The sequence below is a fragment of the Passer montanus genome, unplaced genomic scaffold, assembly GCF_014805655.1.
Source record: "Passer montanus isolate IOZ18808 unplaced genomic scaffold, ASM1480565v1 scaffold234, whole genome shotgun sequence".
NCBI lineage: Eukaryota > Metazoa > Chordata > Aves > Passeriformes > Passeridae > Passer > Passer montanus.
In genome coordinates, this window is record NW_024366970.1 from 15,820 (window position 1) to 30,916 (window position 15,097).

The 15,097-nt window shown below is 44.5% G+C and overlaps 1 protein-coding gene across 1 annotated transcript in view; it reads left to right on the top strand.

The window, feature by feature from the left end:
- The window catches only part of PDE1C (phosphodiesterase 1C), a 243,028-nt gene that overhangs the window by 12,238 nt on the left and 215,693 nt on the right, over nt 1-15,097 (top strand). Inside the window, 3 exon segments of the mRNA XM_039710859.1 lie at nt 2,726-2,878; nt 3,374-3,463; nt 15,038-15,096. Of these exon segments, the coding sequence (XP_039566793.1) occupies nt 2,726-2,878; nt 3,374-3,463; nt 15,038-15,096 (302 nt within the window).

Below are 15,097 nucleotides of genomic sequence, written 5' to 3' on the forward strand. Positions count from 1 at the left end.
CAGAGAAGTACAGCATAAACAGCATATGGAACACTCCTCAGTGGATCTTCCTCTTTTCTGAGTATGCTATTCACTGCTGGTGAATGCTAGTGCCCATGAAGGATTCCCACTAACAGTTTAGGGAATAACACTCTTTATTAATATAAAATTGTGACAGGTCAGTGACAGTAGCTGACTGTAAAAACATTTTTGCTTGCTTACTGAGCCAGCACCCTAGGTGATTTATTTCACCAAGGGCTTTAGCTGCAGCTACCCATGGTAGAAATAGGGAGACAGCAATATTTTTTGGTTTGTTCCAATCTTATAATTTGGGATCACAATTTTCATAAAATTCTGTGTAGAATCTTTTGTGGCATTTAAATTTGCTTTCTTTTTTTCAATTGTGCAACAAGGTGATATTTGGAGTGAGAGTAGAAAGACTTCCAAGGCTACAAAGATGTCCCTGGAGCTGTGAGGGGGCTTGGGGATTGACTCCGGTCCCCAAAGACGGTATCTGGTAATTTTGGCAGTTCGGGCACGTGGTGACAATAGCTTTTCCTTGATCTTTTGAGGGCTTGAACATTCTGATAAGGGCAGGTACATTTTGATGATAAAATGCATGTGACAACTTTGCCTGGGCAAAGATGTCAGGGACGTTAGCAGTCTCTATTGCTATGGCCAATGTGTCCACTTTCCTGTTCCCTTCTGTGATGATACCTGGGAGATCAGTGTGTGACTCACATGCATGATATGATAAGGTTGCTTTCTGTGGGATATTCAGCATATTAATGCAGCAATTAATTGGTGTAACTTTGGATTGGAAACTTCTTTGAGAAGAGCATGTTCTGCTCTCATAGCTATACCACTCAGCCAAGAGCACCCTGTTACCTTCGTGATGATACCTGGGAGATCAGTGTGTGACTCACATGCATGATATGATAAGGTTGCTTTCTGTGGGATATTCAGCATATTAATGCAGCAATTAATTGGTGTAACTTTGGATTGGAAACTTCTTTGAGAAGAGCATGTTCTGCTCTCATAGCTATACCAGCAACATAAGCTGAATCTGTGACCAGATTAAAGGGTTAATCTTTGAATTTCTCAAGGGCTCTGATAACAGCTGCTAACTGCAATCTGTGGAGATCCCTCCACTATTTGGACATCAGATTCTCATTTTTGGGTCTTGGGGTCCTTCCAGGTCATTACAGACTTGTGGGATGACCCTGAACCATCAGTAAAAATGGTTAGAGCTTTGAAAGGTGTTTTACTTTGGACTAATTTTGGGGTGAGATTAAAGGTTGCATTAAAAAGCTTATGTTTTGGGATACAGATGGAAATTTGGCCTGTATAGCTATCTAGGACTAACTGGAGATTTTCACTGGTCTGGAGTAAATGCTCCAGGTCTCCAGTGGTCAATGGCATGTGAACTCACACTCTGCAAGAGAGCGGAGGCAAGTTCTGGCCTTTTTTATTAGATGTCCCATGATTGCTTGGAAGGTGGTAATTGTCTTTGAAGGCAGATTGTTTTTAAAGACCCATTCCAGTATCAATAACGGATCTTGAAGTTGAGGATCCCATTGGAAAATCAGTCCACAGGACCGGGGTGCTTTTCCTAGAATGACGGACTGGAAAGGCAGGCTGGGTTCAAAGCAATGGTGTGAAGACAGGGCTTCTTGGACCTTGGCGTGAAGCCTGGCATGAAGACAAGGCTTCTTGGACCTTGGCGATGATGTCCTGGGCTTCTGTTTTGAGAATGCGTGAAGGTTCTAGGTCTTTATTGCCATGGAGAAGATTGAACAGGGAAGCGAGGTTCTCTGTTGTAATTCCTGGTAGGGGATGTACCCAGTTGATGGATCTGCACAGACTGTGTAAGCCTCTCAGTGTTTTTGCGTCGTCTCAGATGGTGAGCTGCTGGAGTATGATGGTCCTTCCACAGATCTGGAGTCTGAGATAAGTTCATGGGCCGGTGTATTGTGTTTTGTCTTCATGGATCTCGAAGCCTGCTTTTTCTATGGTTTCAATGGTCTTTTTAATTGCTTTGTCTAACTAAGCATTTTCTGATGCACAGACTACGATATCATCCATATAGTGGTAGATGATTGCATCTGAAAATAGATTCCAAATGGGAGACAGAATGTGAGCAACATACCACTGGCATATAGTAGGCGAGTTTTTCATGCCTTGAGGAAGGTAACACCAATGATATCTTTTGAGTGGAGCCTCTCTGTTAAGAGAGGGAACAGAGAAAGCAAACCATGGAGCATCCTGAGGGTGCAGGGGAATGCTGAAGAAGCAGTCTTTAATATCTATGATGGCAAGTGTCCAGTCTCGAGGCAGCATCAAGGGTGAAAACATACCAGGCTGGAGGGGGCCCATGTCCTCGATTGACCTAATGATTTTGCAAAGGTCGTGGAGGAGCCTCCACCTGTCCATTCCAGGTTTTTGCAGTACAAAGACTGAGGAGTTCCAAGGATGGGTGGTCTTGACGATGTGGCATTTGGCAAGCCGTTCTTCCACAAGGGCTTGTAGTGTGTGCAGTTTTACTTCAAAAAGGGGCCATTGTTGATACTTGGCATTTCCAAGTGAGCTGAGGGGTATCTAGTAGTGCGTGCTCCTCAGTGGCCTCAATCAGAAATCGCAACTGGGAATATGAAGGTAAGTCTCCCATTGGGACAGAACATCCCTTCCCAAAGGATGATGGAGGCCCTTACCACAAATGGGCGGATGATTGCCAACTTGCCTTTAGACTCTTCAATGAGGATGTTCGGCTTGCTTCACATAGACATTGTAGCTCTACCAGTCCTTGAAATCATACCTGTTACCAGTTGTAGTTCCCAGTTTGCTGGCCATTCTGAGCGGGCGATGATGGTCATGTCGGCACCGGTGTCCAGCATCCCTGGTCAGTAGATCTTCTCTCCTCTGCAGAAAAGACCACACTGGATGGTAGGCTTACTTGGTAGACCCACAACTCACGCCCACATTGCTGTAGGGTTGAGAGGAAACTGTTCCCTGTGATTCTTTGGGAGTAGAAAGGTTTGTGTGATCAGAGTTCCCTTGAAAGGAAAAATGGTAAGTCTGTGCGGTACATGTGGACAGAGATTTCTTGTCCTGAGTGCACTCTTTGTACTTCCGGAACAACAAAGTTTTCCTTTGGGCTATGGAGAGTGTCACCTATAATTAAGATGTCCAAAGGACCACCTTTTGGCCCATGCTTGCCTGTGGGAACACGATAAACATCCTTATTATTAAAGTCAATGGACAGAGCAGTTACCAGTTGGCGAGAGGTTCCCATCTGTATTGCTCCATGTGTTGAGTCCTCTTTATGCGGTCTGGAATCTCCTGGGATGATGTGTGGCTGGGTCTGGACGGCTTTTGATTTGTTGTCTTTGCGCAGGGCTCCACCATGCTCCACTGCCTATTTCTCAAACACTGCTGGTAGCGCTGCTGATTCTGGGGTCTTTGGTAGATGTTATGAGGGTGTCTGGTAGGTGACCTGTCTGGGCAGTCCTTTATAAAATGTCCAAAGTCTCCACAGTGAAAGCAGCCGGCCTGGTCTTTAGAAGACATTACTGCATATGCACCAGAAACTCCTTCTGCAATACCCTTAGCAACTGCTTGGGCCACTGTATTTTCAGTGGACAAATGGTGTGTACAGCTTTCCAGCATTTGCTCTATGGTAGGTTATGTGTCTAAGGGTAGGGCCCTCAGAATTGTTTTACACTGGTCATTAGCATTACTCATGGCAAGGTTGCACAACTGTTCTTTTCTTGCCTGTGTGCTCTCTATTTGTTTTTCCAGAGCATCCTTAATTCTGTCCACAAATTTGATAAAGCTTTCATCTACTCCTTGTTTAATATTAGAAAAGTATTGGTTAGGAATAGAGTCATCAGGGGTAAGAAGTAAGGAGGTTGTTGCTGCAATAGCCAAGTCTCGTAGTGCTGCCTTAGGTAATATGTTAGCTTGGTCAGAGGGTTTCTGTAAATCCCCTTCCCCAGCCAGCTCTTCGACTGTAAAATCTATCCTACCAGCATCTGTAGCATAGGTGTCTGATAATGTTTTTAATTGTCTTTTCCAATGCCTTTCCCATAACATATATTATGCTGGAGAATGAAGGCAGTATGCAATATTTTTAACATCGTGGGGTACCAAACCATGTGCTGAGAATATAGCTTCTAGGAAATTTCTAAAAATATGTGAACTTCTACCATGTTCTTTGTCTATATTTCTTAGTTGTATGAGTTCTTTATTTGTGTTATGTTCCCACATCTTTCTACTAGTGGCCCCACCTTTTTTTCCCTTTATATAATCTTCTGGGAAGGCCGATATATTCTGAGCCATTTCATAATCCCCTGGCTGTGCTGCTTCCATTGTTATTAGAGCCCATGGATCAATGTCGTCTCTATCAGAGTCACTGTCACTGTTGTCCTCAGAAGAGGAGTGCCAAGCAGGCAGTGCCCTATGCTTTTTATGGCATGTTGGATCAAGATTTTGCAGGGGTGTATGTGGCTGGAGAGGATGTGAGGAGGCACATGGCAGAACTTGGCTAGAGGGAGGCAGCAGCGGGGCTGGAATAGCAGCACCATGAGTGGCACAACATGTACAGGACTGGGGCATGTGGGGAAGTGGGATGGGACCATGGGGAGTCTCGGAGTTTCCATTTGGGGGTCCCTGAGGGTGGGTCTGTGGCTGCAAAGCCTGAGGATGGGGGCAAGGGAGAAGGGGGGAGATAGGAGGTGGTGGGATTGGAAGGGGCTGCTACGGGTGTGACAGGGCGTGCAGTGTGGTTTACTAGGGCTGCGATGGGCAGGCAGGCAGGGAGACCTCCTGCTGTGGCAGGGATGTTAGTGAGGGTAGGGGGACACCTAGGGGGTTAGTGAGGGTGGGGGGAGCAGCAGCAGGGGCGGGGGGGTCACAGCAGGGATTGGGGGAGCAGTCACAGGGATGCAGGGGTCGTGTCAGGAGTGGGGGGTGTCTCGGACGCAACAGAAACTGGTGCAGTTGCACTCGGAGCTAACGTGGGGGGAGGCTGTACACAGGATGCCGCGGTTGCACAATCGGTGGAATGGAATTCGTGCTTGCCCGTCCGAGGGAGGGGGGGGCAGAGGGATAGGCAGAGCCTGCAAACCCCGTGGGCGTGGAGGGGGTGTGAATTTTGTGTTTCCAGTCATAGGGAGAGGGACAGAAGGTGAAATAGCACTAGAGGAGGCACTAGGACCCAGGGAAAGTGGAGGACTGGGTGCCAGGGTTGAGAGGGGAAGATTGTTATCAACGTGATTAGCATTTAAAAGGACAGCCTCTGGTGAGGCATATAAGGTTTTAGTGTCTTTCTGGGAGGGAGGCTGCAGAGAATTTGAGCTTTTTTTGTTAGTTTTTTTTTTCTATGGCTTTGGTTATAGCATGATATAGAGGGATAAATTGAGTTACAGAAAAATCTTTATTAGTTTGAAGGGTATATATCCTGGTCCCTACTGTATCCCAAAAGGAATCTAGAGTGATAGTGTGTGTGTTAGTTTCTGGAAACTGGGAAAGAATCCATTTTATAAATTATTTCAGGTTAGTTTTTGAAAGATTACTTTTAGAGAAAGAGAAGTTGTTAGAAGATAGGATTTCTAGGATTAGTAAATAAAAGTCTCTCTCGTTCTGGGATCATTTTAATGGACTAAGTTTCAATCCCATATTTCCCATTCCTTGCCAACAGAAAAAAGAGGAAAAAAAAGAAAGAAAACCCCAAAAAAGGACCGAAGGAAAATGCACACAATAAAGGCTGTTTTAAAACTTACACTTCTTCAAAGTGTGGATTGGGTCAAAGGTCTGCTGGAGGTGGTCTGTGGTGTCAGTCTCCTCAGACACTCATCCAGATGTCAGCTGTGAGGGTTTACTGACAGCCCTGCAGAAGAGTCCTGCTGTAACGGAGGGCTTTTCTTCAGGGGGTCTTGGTGAGTGAAGGCAGTAACAATTTCAAGAAGAAATGCTGCTCCAGGATTCTCATGCTGTATGGGCGCCAAGTAATGCAGCCTCTGCTGGGTTTTGGGGTATCCCCAGCGGGCTGCAACAGGCCTAGATAGCACAGTCCTGTTCAGCACAACCTGTCCAAATTCCCAGGCAGCACCCAGATGCAGGCAACCTTAGCAAGCTCAGCTCTTAAGTGATTAGCTCTTTTAGTGATTATCAGCTAATTGAGTGATTTCAGCTCCTTAGCTTGCTAAATGCCATGGGCAGACACAGGGAGAGAGAGAAGAAGCACTGTATGAGGTTCCACAGAGGTGTCTTTATTGGGGTCTTCTGCGAAGGTTCTCAGGGACAGCTCTTCTGCTGAGCTGGGCAAAAGTAATTCTTTATATAGGTTATAGGGGTTTTAGGAATTGTCCAATAGTAAGGGTCAAGGGAAAGTGACCTATAGTCTTACAGAGAGATAAGCAAGGGTTCGACAGGTGGAAGAGGGACTTCTAAGGTCCAGTCATCATGACTCGGCATTTCCTATCTTAGGCTGCTGACCGCCAGGGTGGTCTTGCAGGGCCTGTGCCTGCTACACTGGGCTGCAGGGTTGGGTTCTGCTATGACCTGAGAGATGAGTAACGGTATTGCTTGGTCCTTAAGAGCCAAGTGGCAGAGGATGCATGAGGGCTGCCCAGCAGTTGTGCTCAGTGTGTGGCAAACAAGGGCAGGAACAGCATTCTGGGCCTCCCTGAGCCTCCCCAAAGGCTCTAAAGGACACTGGGTAGAGAGCCAGTGGGTAGGGCTGCTGGAAGTAGGGCTGGGCATGGAGGCCCCATCACCCCAATATCTCAGTGATACCTCCCTGCAATACAACAGGCACTGACCTGCCTGGAGCAGGAGAGAAAGGAGAATCCTCCCATGTCCCACTGTCAAAGCTGGGCTGGGGTGAGCCTGTAGATGTCTTAAAGGAAGTTTGTGAGGACCTTGTGGAATTACTTGGAGAGGGCTGAGAGAGGAAGACTGGAGAAGGCTGGATGAGACTGCTGCAGATGAGATGAATCACTAATCCTCAAATGTTACAGATGAGCAATGCAATGGTTGTCTCTCACAATTAAGGGATGAGTATTGTGTGTATGTTAAGAGAAGTTTTATAGATGTATAGTTATGTTACTGTAATATGTCCTTCCACAGTATTTCACCTCCCCCTTGTATTGTCACTGTATGGCCTTGGAAGTCAGAGCATTTGGAGAGGGCCAGCTTGTTACTATAGCAACATCTGACCTGCAATCAAGATGTAAGACAGTGATCGCCACCAATGGATGGCAAAGAAGGAGTTGACTGACAAGACTTTGGGAGGGGCTAAGAGTTTAAAAGGCAAAGCATCCATTTTATAGACAAGCCGGTGGCTGCTAGTCACGAAGACTCTCAGCACTGCTCTTTCATCTTATTCAGTCTTTTGTTGTATTTTGTTAAGATTTAATAAACCTTTGAAATTGTGAAAGTGAGCAGTCGTTTCTCACACTGAAAGTGTCCATAGCTTTTTCATCTGGAGAGCACTGGTGAAACCAAAGGAACGTCTTCTCAAGGAATATTACAGAACTCTCCATCCTCATTCCCTCTGGAATCTGGTGCAGCAGTCATAAGAACTGGGATGCAAAGATGTTGCCAGGGTTCCCAATGCTTTGAAACACTCTGCCTGGAGAGGAAAGGGTTCTTCCTCCCAAGGATGATCAGGCTGAGGGCATTTGGCCACTCTCAGAAGTCCCTGGGATGGCCCTAGGTTGACACAGAATGGGGCTTGGGCATCTCCAGGGAGGTGTGACAGAGCCTGTGGGATGATAATGAAGTAGGTCTTGCCCACATGCTGAGGGAACAGCTGGTGAGTAATACTGGGATTAGAAAGGAATTTTCCCTCTGGGCACATTGGCACTGGTCCTCCGGGGGTTTTGCCTTCCTTTGCAGGATCGAACATGACTACTGGTCAGGGGTCCCCCAATCCCTTTTGGCTAGGTTATCACCTGCTGATCATGCACCAGGAAGGTGGTGTGTCATGACATACAGCTGTGGGGAGGAGCATTTTTTATCCCCTTAAGGTGAGCTAGCAACTATGTCCAAGTTTTTTTGCCTTCCTCTGTAGCACTGAGCACAGCCACTTGCCAGAGCTCCATTGTGCCATTTTGACCAGGTGCCAGCAACTCATGCCTCATGGAGGTGGCCCTCATACCCCTGCACAAAGGGGCTAGTTTGGAGTGATATGACTTGATGTCTACATCATGTCTACCTACATATGACTACATCATAATTGGTGACTATATATAAGAGCTATATGTCATAGACAAGCCAGTATTTAAAAAACAGACGAGTTGCTGATCTGAACCAAACTAAGGCAGTTCAGTGGTCTGTTTCAGATGGTGGCCAGATGTAAAGTATGATGAGCTTATTTTTGGAGTAAGGGAAAGCGAGGCAAGAGAATGGAAGGGAAGGGAACGCAAGCCTCAAGGAAAGTACTGCAGAAAGTTGCTTCTGCAGATTTTCACTCAGATTTCATCACGCACTTTATTTCAAGCCTGTGTCAATGAGACTGGGGTGTCTGGGCATCTCATGAAAGCAATTGCTTATTGATCAATATAAGAAATGGAACAAAGACTTGATTTTTGTTCTACATCCTTTCTTCTACATGGGCAAAATAGTCTCTTGTTGAGGATTATACCCAGTGCAGGTAGCTCAAAGTGTAGCTGTGATGCAAGATTCAGGTTATGCCCTGGGAGCAAGAAAAAGGTGGGAGCCCCAGGCAGGAGGCTGTGAACTGCTGCTAACCCTTTGCCTAACATCTTGTGATACTGGCCACGGAGAAGGGTTTCTGATTACCCACAGACTCTCCAAGAGCCAATGAAGATGAGAAGTCTGCAGAATAATTATCAATATTGGAATGGTCTCACAGACTGTAAAGGGTATATGTTACATCCCAGTGACTCTGGGGCTGCCCCCTGTGTGAGTTGCAGAGCTGCCCCCAGTCTTACCACATGGTATCTAACAGTGGCGGGGTGGTTTCCTGGGAACAGAAATTTGGGTGACTGTGCTGTGGCCCAGCCTGGCCCCGCCCAGTTGTGGGGCAGGGCTTGGCCAGTGGGCTCAGTGGCAGCAAGATTTTCAGCAGCCATGCCACCAGGGCTCAAACCAGCCAGCAGAAGGCACAGTGGCTTCCCGTCCCCCCACCTGGCAGCCTGCTGGGCGGGCCCAGCCTGGCCTGCTGGGAAGGGGGGTGAGGGGAGAGAGGGCTTCCACCCTTTTTCAGAAAGCAGGCACTAGAGAGAACCTTTCATGGTTTCTCCTTCCTTAAATATGGTATTCATAGGAGCTTTTGTAGTTCCTCTAACTGGCTAATCAGTCTATCAATTCTCAAAGCCAGCCAGCAATTCATTTTGCCAGGCATGGAGGAAGCTGTAATGTTCTTTATAGAGAGAATTATTGGCAATGGAGAGAGGCGGGGAGACTGAGTGGTGGTCAGAATTTGAATTTATTGTGGATTACATATGCTTATATACTACTCTAGGAAGGCTAGTAATTTTTTACTGCAATGATTGGGTTAATCATCACATAAACAAAATCATACATTTTGCAACATCTCTTGTTTGCAGAAGTCTTGATGTGATCTTCTTTCTAGATTCAATCTTCTTGCAATCTTCAAAGCTCTGTTTGTTCTTGCCAAGGTATCCTGATTATCAAATCTCTTATGCTAATCAGGTCCAAAGTGTATCAATAATCACTTCCATGTCTGGTGGGGTTTTTTTGCTTAACTGAAACCCAAGCTATTTCAACCCACAGTAGCCTACGTGGGAAGATTCCTTTTCTAAAAATCTCATTGTTTATGGCTGCCATATATGTGGCTTAGATTCACTGCACAGAAATATGACCTAGACCTGTTTTTTCAGATGTATATTTATCCTCAGGAGAAATGTGTAAGTGGGTTTACTTTTGTTATTGTTAAGGAATGATAACCCCCAATTTCATGCCCCTATGAGATTCTCCAAACCATGTTCCCCCCACTCCCTCCCTCCCTCTCTGGTGGCTAATTTGCTGCAGTATTTTTGAGGGAAAATGTGGTCCTCTGTTAGAAGACAGTTGCTGGAACTCCAAAGCACGGTATTATTTCTTGTATTAGTTTTCTAGTTACCTCCCAAGCCTTGGCTGTTCTGGTAGGGAATGCTTCTGGTCAATCTGAAAAGGTATCAGTTAGTACCAGTAAATATCTGTACCCCACTTTTCTTGGGAGTTACATAAAATCAATCTGCCCCTGGTGTCCAAGGCCCATTGTCTTTCCCAGTTTGTCCCAATTTTATTTTGGTATTTTTGGGATTAGTCTGGAGACAAAGATCACATTGCCGAATCACCTGTTTCACAGTGGCATATAAATTTCTAGCTATAATCTCTCTAAGTAGGTGCTGGTATAGGACTTCTGCCTCCAGTGCCTTTTCTTGTGTTCTTCCCTAACCGAAGGTCATACTAAATATGAGGGAATGATCAATTGCCCTTGTGGGATGAGAGCCCACCCTTCTTTATTATATAACCCGTCTAGGTCTGAAATTAAGCTTTGATCCTCTTTGGTACGTTTGGCTCACCTTCTAGGGAGATTTGCCTGTCAGGCATTAAAGCTCCTTCTGTTTTTACCTCTCCTTTGGCTTTCTGTTTTGCCTCTTTGTCCACCAACTAATTTTTTTCAAATTCCGAGCTTACTTTTTGGTGTGCTTTGATGTGCATGATTGCCACTTTCTCAGGGAGTTGGACTGCCTCCAGCAGTTTCAGAATCTCTTCTGCATGTTTAATGTTTTTGCCCTGTGAATTTAATAGTCCTCTTTCCTTCCAGATTGCTCCATGCACATTGACTCCAAAGGCATATTTTGAGTCTGTATAGAAATTTACGGTTTTGCCTTGGGCCAGTTCGAAGGTATGAGTTACAGTAATTATCTCTGCCTTTTGTGCAGAGGTGTTGATGGGCAAAGGTCCTGACTCTATTATTTCTTGGCTGATGGGGATGGCATACCCAGCATGTCTTTTACTGCTTACTTGCTTCCATCCGTGAACCAGTTTTCCGTTTTCTGCACAGGACTACCTTTCAAGTCCAGACACTTCAAATGTATCGCTTTGACGGTTTCCAGACAGTCATTATGCACTTTTTCCCCTGTTTTTCTGCTGAGGAAAGAGGCTGGGTTGACAATGTTTGTTACTACGATTTCCACATCACCTTGTTCTACCATTGTGGCCTGATATTTCAAAAATCTTTGTGGGGAAAGCCAATGCCCACCTTTCATTTCTAGTACTGCAGATACTGTATGAGACACTTGCACAGTCATTTTCTGGCCCAGGGGAAATTTTTGGGCCCCCTGGATGTTTAGTACCATGGCTGTGACCACTCACAAACATCCAGGCCAACCTTTTGCAGTTGCCTCCAGTTATATGGAAAAGTAAACCACTGCTCGGCAATATGGGCCCAGATCCTGTGCTAATATTCCTGGGGCAATCCCCTGCTCCTTGTGGGGAAAAGAGTAAAAATGGTTTACTCACATCTGGGAGTCCCAAGTCTGGAGCCAACATCAGAGCCTTTTTTACTGACTCAAAGGCTTGTATAGCTCCTTTGTTCCATTGAAGATTTTATTGTTCAGTAGTTGTCAGGGCATACAAGGGTTTAACCACCAGTCCATAGTTATAGATCCACAGTAAGCACCACCCAGTCATCCCCAAAAAGGTTTGTAACTCTTTCACTGCTTGTGGCCTCAGGGTTTGGCATATTGCATCTTTTTGGGCTTGTCCCAGAGTCCTTTGTCCAGAACTGATTTCATATCCCGGATAAATTACCTCCCACTGCATTACTTGGGCCTTCTTCTTAGATACCCAGTATCTCTGGAGCTCCAAAAAGTTTAGCAGACACACTGTCCATGTCCGTCAAGTGTCCTTTTTCTTGGTAGCAATCAGGATATCATCTATGTATTGTAACAGCTTCCCTTCTGCAGATGGGGCCTATTATTTTATTAATAAAAAAGGACTTCTCTTGGAAGGGTCATATTGAAAAATGAGACTATAAAGTTGCATTTTTTCTCTTAAAATTGTAAAAAAGAAAGGCTTTTCTGGAATATAGTGATGAGTTTGTCATCTTTGGAGAGCTTTTATGACTTTGTCAAGGACTGCACGAGCTTCAGGTGTTAGAGTTTTAGAAGAGTTGATGTCCCAGTTTTCTCTTAGTAAATTGAAAAGTGGACTTAGTTTATCATTGGTAATTTTTAAAACAGGTTTAAATTAATTGATTTCTTTTAGAAGCTGTTGTAAATTTTGTGGATTGTTGACACTGGTTTGGAGTTGCATCTTTTGTGGTGTAATTGTCTTTTTAGTTATTTTCTATTTTAGATACTTTTAGGGTGGAACTTCTTGCATTTTTGTTGTACAAATTTTAAGTTTAGCATTTTTGATTTCGGAAACAACACTAGCATGGGTGTCATAGGTTAAGGAGGAAGTGAGTTTTTTGGGAGGTTGTAGTCAAACCAATCTGTGCTTGGATTTGAATATTGGCACCTGGTTTGGCCACTGAAGGTATGGACCGCCTCTGAGAACACAGAGGGTTAAAAGCAAAAACTCCCAGGAGAACTCTCTCTTGGTCCCGGTCCATGAAGGAGGTCAGACCTCCCCTGCCCAGCCAGGGCTGGGTGGGGGAGAGAAAGCCATGTGGCTGGGTGAGGTAGGCCAGAGCCTTGGGCAGAGGAGGGGGGTGAAGGCCTTGCAAGATGGAAGGGTGGAGGAACCCTGAGAAGCATTGGGCCCCTCCCCTGCCTACCCCCTGGGAGAGAGATAGAGAGAGAGAGCCAGTGCCTGTGCTGCCTTGAAATTCGATATCATGGACTGGCAGCACGGCTGGCCAGAAGGAGAAGGGAGGGATGCAGTGTGAAAAAAGTGCCTAGCAGCTGTGGGAGTTCTGGGCAGACAGAGGCGAAGATTTTAACCCCTTTCTAGAATGATGGAAACCTTACGAATACTGATCGTCCTGAATCAGAATGAGGAGAGAGAGATGAAGCATGACGAAATGGGCAAGTGTGAGGAAAGCTGGTGCAGGTGAGAGATGTCCAAAGAGGTGAAAAGAATCAAAAAGGTGGGAAGAGATGATGGAGTGGCCTTGAGCTGGACTCTTTCTTGTATGGCCATGGACAGACCCATTTTTTTCCTGAGACCTGGAGACTGTATTTAGGGGGAAGCAATGCCTTGGAGTCAAGAGTGAAGCAGTGGAGTGAACAGAGACGGCTTGATGCATGGGATAATAGCTCTTCTGATTGGTTTCATCTTGTGTATTTAGTGTGTATTGCATCAAAAAGTAACCCTTAATCCATGTATTAGGTCCACTGGATAATTGATCTGGAAGCTGGGAAAATATTAGAAAATTTTACCTAATTAAAATCAGTTGTTGACTTCAGAGATACCCTATTTTCCAGATTTTTAAAAAATTTTGCGTATTGGTATAAAGCCCGTGGAGAATGACTACTAGCAGAGTTGAGTTTTATTACTACTTTGGAATGTGGTAAGATTAATGCTTGCTGCGCCTTTGTTGTGGGAAGTCTGAAATAATAATCAGCATTTCAGTACCTAGCTGTTATTTGGTTTGCTAGTTCAGTCATGTATCATTCTGTAATACTTGAAAATTAGAATATGACAGTATGGAAGTATTGCTGTGATTTTCAGAAGTGCCTGGTTATTTAGAATCTCTTTGGAAATATTTAAAAATGTGAAACAGACACTTAAAAAAATTTAAGTCACGTATTCCCTTCTCCTGCAGCAGAGTGGACATCTGACTGAAGGATGGAATTTGTACTTTGTCAGTAGATCTAGACTTACAGATAAGGATGGATTCTCTGAATGACATGCAAGAGCAATTTAATGGCACTTCTAAATATTTTTTTTTTAAATCCATAGAAATATTTTGGCATTTGAATATCTACTGTGAAAAGCTGAAGTTTTGAGAGAAAAGAAATATATTTTCTGGTACTAATCTGGCAGTTATCTCTTTTATCTATAATGTAACCACTACTAACTAGTCTGAAGAATGTCAGTGATGAGTATTATATTGATTTGGTACTTTGTTTTTTAACCAATTTGGCTAAAGACCCACATCAAAACATACTAAGTTAACAACCTAAGTGTGATGTGGAGAGGATGTTTTTTTTGAGGTGTTGACTTAGTTTGAATAGACAGGTGTCTGCTAAGGAAGGCAGGAGCCTCCCCTGAAATGGAAAATGTAAATCTTCTCCCTATGAATTACTATAATTTTGAAATTAAGGGGCTCTCATGGGAGTAGGAATAACAGCTCTTTATTAGGGAAGATTTTTTTTTTTTAAATGCAGTAATACAAAACAACACTGACAGAGTGAGAATATGACCTGACACCCAGTGGGTCAGGGTGTTGGTAGCAGTCTGATTAAATAAATGGTGGCTGCAGTCCTCCTGGAGTGACAGATGTGATTCTGTTGAAAGCAATGTTCCTGTAGAAGGGTGTAGTTTTCCCTGGAGATCCAGTGGTGCTGTAGTTGGGCCTGATGTCCCTCTGGGAATCCAGTGGGAAAAGGCTGCCTGTGGTGTTCCAAATACCAGATTATATCCAGGTAGGAATACTTGGCTTCTCGCCCTGGGCAGAGCATTTCACAATTGGATGATGTAAATTTATCAGTTCACACAGTGATACTCAACAGCCCATTAACAGAAGATATGTTCCCAGAGGGAGGATTGTGTGTGGAAGAGATAAAGTAAACTGCCCACTTAACAGAAGATAACTGTCCCACCATTAACAGATGGGAAATAGAATAAACACCCCCAACTATATCTTTAAACCCAAGACAGGTGTGAATGCCTCATGTTCTGTAACAGAATATTTTGATAGGAAGCATTACAGTTTTGCATTTGGGATGACCCTAATGTTTATGCTTTGAATTTTTATTTTATTTATTTATTTATTTAGGTTTTCAGGCTTATTCCCAAACTGTGGTCATGCAAAGGTAAAATGATAGCAGACCACCTTTGTTTTTCAGAATTCTGAAATGCTGGGCAATAAGCCTATGAATTTATTTTCCTTCTCATTCTGTTTGTTCAGGGTCTAAATCACAGAACTGCTTGTGGAGCACCATTATTGGTGGGCTGACGGGCAACCTCC